This window comes from Crocodylus porosus, unplaced genomic scaffold (genome assembly GCF_001723895.1).
Source record: "Crocodylus porosus isolate Cpor-Errol unplaced genomic scaffold, CroPor_comp1, whole genome shotgun sequence".
In the NCBI taxonomy this organism is placed as follows: domain Eukaryota; kingdom Metazoa; phylum Chordata; order Crocodylia; family Crocodylidae; genus Crocodylus; species Crocodylus porosus.
The window spans coordinates 48,904,801-48,912,116 of NW_017728951.1; the positions used below are offsets into that span (position 1 = coordinate 48,904,801).

A 7,316-nucleotide genomic window follows, 5' to 3' on the forward strand; every position below is an offset into this window, starting at 1 on the left:
CGGACTAGATGATCTGCTCAGGTCCCTTCCGACCCTAGAAACTATGAAACTATGACAGAGCCTGGCAGCTCCACCGCCATGCTGTCCAGAACCGCCTGGTGTGGGCCATCCTGGCCGCAGCGGGGGAGATCTCTGTGAACCGCACCTTCCCAGGCTGTGAGAGCCGGCTGTGACCTGACATCGTCATCATGAATGAAGAGGCCAAAAAGGTTGTGATAGTGGACATAACCATCCTCTTCGAGAACCAATGCCAAGCCTTCACTGACGCCCGGGTTCGCAAGTGGGAGAAGTACACCCTGGTGGCTGACATCCTGAGGGGCCATGGCTATGACGTGTCGGTCGTTGTTCTCATCATGGGAACGCTCGGAGCCTGGGACCCCAACAATGAGAGCGTCCTGTGTGCCTGCTGCGTCTTCCACCTCTACTCTGAGCTAATACGCTACCTCACGGTGTCCAACACCATTCACTGGTCCTGTGACATCTATGTGGAACACATCACAGGCCACTGCCAGTACTCTGACCCCATCAGATGAACCGCTGCTGGACCAGACCCAGAGGGGACCACCTGAACCCCCGCTCAGCACCAGATGGACTTCACTTCAAGAGGATTCTTCAGCAATGGACGACCCTGCTCCACCTGAAGAGGACCCCCACGATGAGACTCTATATGGACTGAGACACTTTTTTCGAACTACTTCCTCCACCACTGCGGACCATTGTAACGGGTCTGTGTACATCTATCCTCTTTCTCTCTCAGCATCGTGAAACCCCTCCCTCCCCTTCCCCCATTCCTCCACCCCTGGGCTTAGTTGGCTAACAATGTATTTTATGTAACCTAGTTGCATTCCCTTCCTCACCCCCATCCCTCTAAAGTTAGTCCCTCACTCCGGCAATTTGTATTTCCCTATCGGCTTTGTCATATTTTTAGATTCACAGTCCTAAACATGTACTAATAAAAGTCAATTGGCTCTATCAAGAGAGACCCAATAATCTGTCTAGTCTGGCATCCTGCACAGGATATCGACTTAGAACATAAGGTATAAATCTACATATTGTATTCACCTTTAATTGTGTGATGGTATACAGTGAATTGAATGTTCTTTCATGACATCAGCCAGCTATCCATTTTTTCCTGGTAAATAAAGTATAGTGGGTTCCTTTCTTATACCAATATCTTTGATCTGTGTAACTGAAGTGGCTAATAATTCATATAAACTTTGGGGAAATATGGGAAGAAATCACTCCTTGTATTAATTAGCCAGAATAATATTTAATACCTGTGAATTCCACAAGTTGTTTACAGCAGTGGTTCCCAACCTTTTTTAGACAATGGACCAGAAGTGACCGCAGACCAGGAAACTGCAGTCTGGAAGTGATCAGCATACTGCAGAGTGGCAGCCAACCCTTTTTTATATTTAGTATAAAAAAAAGTTGGCTGCCGGTCTGCAGTATGCTGGTCACTTCTGGACTTGCAGTCCAGCAGCCAACCCTTCATGGCCCGGTACTGGGCGACTGCCTGGGGATTGGGAACCTCTGATTTACAGGATAAAGGTAAAAGAGAATGCCATTTTAGTTGGCACAGGGTGCCCTGGGGTGCTGCCAGTTCCTTTGAAGGGCACCACTAGGTGTGAAGGAACAAGCAAGGTCTGAGGAGATAAGCAGATAAGCACAGGCTCAGAATTGTCCCTGCCTGAACGATTCCCCACTTCCCAGCTTCTCTGCAAGGAGGTAAGCACTGTAGTATATAAATTCATTTTTGAAACTGAGTGCCACTCAATTCACAGAAGCTGTGTAGGAGACTGAGAACCACTGCTTTAAAGCAATCCTAGTTGCATTTTGTCTTGTCCATGGTATCGTAGTATAACATGGATGCAGGTTAGAATTAAAGAATAGTGAAGGGCAAACTGGAAAATGGAATTAAATGAAGGGGAAGAAGTTAGAGGGCCTATTGGCCAATTCTTGCCAACAGGCTCCCATATCATTTACTATATTTGTTTAATGAGCATGTGAAATGTGAAAGTTCACTGAACAATTTGTCTAGTCACTGATCCTCTCTTTATCCCTGGAGTTCTTTTGTGAAAAGATAGAAGTCTAAATTATTTGGACCTCTTGGTTGACAAGCATTGTCTGTAGAGGAAAAAAAAGTTGTAACACATTCTGGATTTGAACCCCACAGGCTTTTAAACTATCAGGGAAAATGAATGAGTAGGCAAGTCCTGACCAGTTTCTTTGATTTCAGGTTTGTTTTTATCCTTGGGACTTCAGTGGCTCTGGCTTTTTCTGCCATGTTAAGAAGAGGAGTGACGTGCATACAACTCTTGCGTAAAATGATGTGGAGGACCATTGTTTTACTGGTGATTGGGGTCTTTTTCCTCAACTATGGTCCTGCAGATGGCCCATGTACGTATTATATTTTGCCATTGTTATTCTAGCATTTAAAGTGGATGTGTTAGGCACCACATCATTGGTCATAAAATACAGGTCAGGTAAAAGGTATAAAATTCTTCCGTAAAGCTACATTTTACCAAAAGCTTACCTGAACTTATCAAATTTGCATAATACTGCATATCCTAAGCCAAAAGGAATCTGCAAGGGATATTTTTTCAGTCTTGCAGCAGTTCTTCTTTTAGTAAATTATTAAGAATTGGGTTGGCAATTATATGAACAATTAATAGAGCTTAGAAAGAGTAAAAACAGCAAAAAATATACATATGATCCAAGGAAAGGATGAATCACTAAGTGAAAACTTGGCTACTTCTAATGGCTGTTTCTGAATATAAGCAAATTGCTGGACTAATTGATACACGGGTGTCTTCTTCTAAGGAATAGCCGTCACTACCCTGTTATCGCTTCAATGCTGGAGAGCAGGTACGTTCCATGAGACAGAGGTCTGGTTTGGTACTCTAATTTATTGTTGTGATATTAAGTTAGCACACAATGTTTTGCAATGGTCTAATTCTCCATCTCCCCTGGCCCCCCTGGAAACAGGGTAGAAATGCTACAGATCCCTTATGAAAATAGCCTCTCTATCATTCAGTAGCTGCATTCTTGTTACACAAACATAACCCATAAAATAACCAAATACAACAAAACTGAGGGTAGACCAGGTGACCTCAAAGTAACCAATACTCAAGATATTCCATCTATGTTCTGAGAACCACAGGAACAATGCCATCTTGTACATGATTTGAGTATCCTAAATTAGCCTTCTAATCTCTGGTATATAGCTCAGTATCTCTGTAGTCCAGGGATACCCCAACTTTTTGCCCTGTGGACCAGATGAATGATGCAGGGTTTGTCCGTGGGCCAGATCCAGTCCATGGGCCCAATCCAGCTTGTACTGGATTGGGCCTCAAGTCCCACATGCCATATCATGACTATGATTAGACTCGCAGCCCCATTCTTTGGATAGGGCCCTGCTGCGAAAAGGATCCTGCACAGAAGGCCATGTCATCTGGCCTACAGGGCTTTGGAAATTTTGTGGTGTTGGGGCAGTGGCAGTGTTAATTGCCACTACTTCCACACACCAAAAATTCAGTCCCTTGGGCTGGATCTCACTGCTTCACAGCCTGGAGGCTGAGCACCCCTACTCTAGGTCAGTGAATACTTTATTATAGACGTGTGTGGAGGGGGGGAGGGAGAAGTGATAGATTCAGGATTTTACAAAAGGTGGTGTGGGAGCAGCTATTGGTGCTGCAGGGGGGGTTGAACCCCCACCCCAGCATCCTCTGCCTTCTCCCTCCCACCAGGGTGGGCAGACCATATGAGGGAGCAGCAGATGGGGACATTTTTTATGTTTCAAAGAAGATAAGAATTCCCTCATCCCTTCCCCTCCATGCTTGTTCCCTCCCCTCCTGCTTCTCCTCCCACTGCCTGCTGCTGCCAGTATCTCCATTGTCCCAGGGACAAGGGGAGACACTCTAGCTGAGATGCACAAGGGCTGTGCTTAGCCCGCGACAGCAGCAGCAGTGGCAGCAGGCATGTTCTTCTTCCCTCCTGCTGTCCTGCCCAGTGTTCCCCACCAGCACAGGAGCAGGTATGGGAAGAGCAAACTTGCCTACGCCCTGCTGCTGTCACTGTTGCCTCTGTGCTGAGCTAAGCCCAGCCCCCTAAGTGCAGCTCAGCTGGAGCAGGATATAAGCTTCTCTCATGCCCATGACAGGGGAGGCACCTGCAATGGCTGATGGAGAAAGGGGGAATAGGAGAAGAACAAAGTGCTTGTCAACATGGAAGGGAAGACATGAAGGGAGGAGGACTTGGAGTCCCCTGCTGCTGATCCTGACATATGGCCAGAAAAGGGGTACAGCAGCACCACTGCACCCCTCCTGGATCCTAGTGTGTGTGTATTAGTATGTTAAGTAAAATAGCTTCAAAGGGAGCACCTGGGAACCATCCACTTGTGCATACCCTAGTTCAAGTTCTTGGCCTGAATCGAGTCTCCCACATCCTGGGTGAGACTGTCCTGATTACTGGATGATCTGCTACTTTGGGGTAGAACTCTCTCTCTGATATTTCATGAGAAGAAATGTGGGGAGAATTTCAAAATATTTTGGTTTTATCCAGATGCAAAACAGAAAACATTTTGAAATCTTGAAACAATTTATGGGACAGAAAAACCTGTTTCTGCTCACTTCTAGTTCTCATAGTGAATCCTTTCCATATTGAATGAAAGCAGTGCAGGACTCCCATATTTACCTCTGAATACCCTAGCGAAAATAACATTTCAATTCTGTAAAAAAAAGAAACAAAGAAACTTTTTTTTTTATTTTACAAATAAAATGTGAGCAAGTCAAGAAGGAAGAGTAGTGAAGGACTTGCCCTGCTTTTGTGAACCAGGACAACTGGCTTTTTCTAGAGATGCTGCAGTTTTATCAAGAAAGCTTTACAGTGCAACCCGGAGAGGCTAACAAGAAAGACAAGTTGAAGGGAATGCTCCGTATTGATGTTTATTTTGGCAATTCTTTCATTAAGTGTGAGTGCTGCTTTTCTGCACCTGTGAATTCAAACAAGAGTCCTGCCATGAGTTTCCTAAGGGCACAGAGGTCCACCAGTTAAAAGCTGATTCCAAAATATTGAGAGAGTTTTCTAAGACAACATTTTGCTGTGTATTTTAATAAAATCTGCTTTCTGGTGCATGTAATCTTTTTTGGTGAGGGGGCAGAGGGCAGGTAGAGCAAAGGCGTCCAAAGATTGACTGTATTTTATCAAAATTTGGCTTCTTTCTAAGCAGTAGTTAACTGCTAAGATGGTTTGCATTTGCTATGTTGTGTCCACTCCCTCCTCCTTCGTTATCATAAAGTACATTGCAGTTAAGAGTGTCTTTGCATTTACCAGCAACACAGCTAGTTATTGTCCATCAAAGCCCAGGCATCTAGTAAAGTGAGTATCATAGCAGCAACAAGCTATTAGCACTTTGCTGCTTCCAGCAAGGATAGCTCACTAATTCAGTTTACTAAAATACAGCGATACTTTTAGTGACAATAATCAGATCTGGAGACTTTTAGAAACAACAATTACCAGACTGGTGGTGTCTAGTTTCTGCTGCCCCATGGCAAATCCTCTAAGTGTTCAAAATGTTTTGGGAAGCCAGTTATGCACTGTTGCTACAGTGTTTTGTGGATCATTTATTTATTGAAACAGTTTCTTTTTCTGGCTGTTTATGTTCAGCAACCATTGTCCAGCATAAACAAAAGGCAGCCCTGTTAATGGAGCCAAGAGGGAGAAGAACTAGAGGGAGCCAAATTAATTCATGGCACTTTGGCTAGATAAAGTTGTGAATCACAAAATGCTTGCTTAAACATGGATTTTTAAAGTATGACTCTTCTTGTCTTGAGAATTCATGTGAAAATAGCAATTAAAACTGAAACATTTCTGTAAACGATCATGGAAGGAGAACGCATTATTAGAAATATGGAGAGCACACATCTTGCACTTCAATAAATGGTTTACTTGGCAGATATGACTTCACTGTTGGGAAAAATCTGTTTCTACATATGCAACATAATGTCATGTAAATACGTTGTGGTCTCATGAATGTGCTTTTTGTTGACATTAGTATGTGGAATTCAGCAAGCAAATTAAACAGAATACATACAGAACTATAGGAGAATGAGCAGAGGTATGAGAGAGGAGCTTGTTGCTTATCTTGAATTTTTCAGGCTCTTGAAAAGCTGCGCGCTTTTCAGTAGATTTTCATGCCTCCCTTGTACTTCCTCAAAATCCAAAATTGCCACGTGGTGGTAAATGAGCTTTTAATTTTAACAAGGGCTGAGCATTCAAAACCATCTTTTAAAATGTATCCTCCACATTTTTAAACAGTTGTGTATGACTGGTGTTTAATGGTGTCTTTTGCAAGTACTGGTTTATAAATGTTGTGGCTTGTGTCTGCAGATGCTGGGCAAGTATCCTCTGACTGCACATTTTAAGGCTCTTGGGAAAATTGAGCTCTCCAGCTTTTGTTTGCACTAATCAGGCATTTTTACATGTGCCTCGGAAGTGGGAGGGTGGTGGGGGAAGAGGCTTTAATTACAGTGGCTCCATCAACTGAGCTTTAGATAAAGCACCCCCGCCACCATTTTGAAGTGCGGGGATGCTGATACATGAGACGCAGAGGCTGGCTGGAGCATGGTAATTACCATGCTTCAGCAGACTCGATTAATCGAGTCTGCTCTGACATACTGTAATTACAGCGCGTCACGGCAGCCTTCTGTTTATCACTGCTGTTTCTGTTCAAAAGCTAACTCAGTGTTGTCTACCCATCAGACAGACCTTATAGAATCTGTGATTATCTATTGCAAAACATCCATTAGAGAGAAAACTTGTGTATGTATGTACTATTAATATGTATGGCATGTTTCAAATTCTTGAATGCCACCAACCATACTAGTCTAGAATGGTGAAAAAAATAAAAGCAATCCAAGTATGCATTAATATATACATGAAAAAAAAGGGTCATCAAAAGTGCCTAGGTGATGCAGGGGCATGGATCCAGTTGAAAGTCAATTAGACTTGTGCTCGTAACTCAGGTGCTTTTGTAGTCTCCTTCCCCATCCCCCTTCCCCCACACCAAACACACACACTAATATTCATAGTTTCATAGTCGGTAGTGTCGGAAGGGACCTGAGCAGATCATCAAGTCTGACCCCCTGCCATGGCAGGAAAGAGTACCGGGGTCAAACAGCCCCAGCAAGGTGTTTTTCTAACCTCCTCTTAAAGACCCCCAGGGTAGGAGCCTGCACCACTTCACTTGGAAGTTGGTTCCAGATCCTAGCTGCCCTGACAGTGAAGTAGTGCCTCCTGATATCTAACCTAAACCT

At 43.9% G+C, this 7,316-nt stretch overlaps 1 protein-coding gene across 1 annotated transcript in view; it reads left to right on the forward strand.

Moving 5' to 3' along the window:
• Window positions 1–7,316, forward strand: part of LOC109324298 (heparan-alpha-glucosaminide N-acetyltransferase-like) — a 369,073-nt gene that overhangs the window by 231,739 nt on the left and 130,018 nt on the right. Inside the window, exon 9 of the mRNA XM_019556284.1 lies at window positions 2,240–2,400. Coding sequence (XP_019411829.1) covers window positions 2,240–2,400 — 161 coding nt within the window. The remainder of the gene's footprint in view (window positions 1–2,239; window positions 2,401–7,316) is intronic.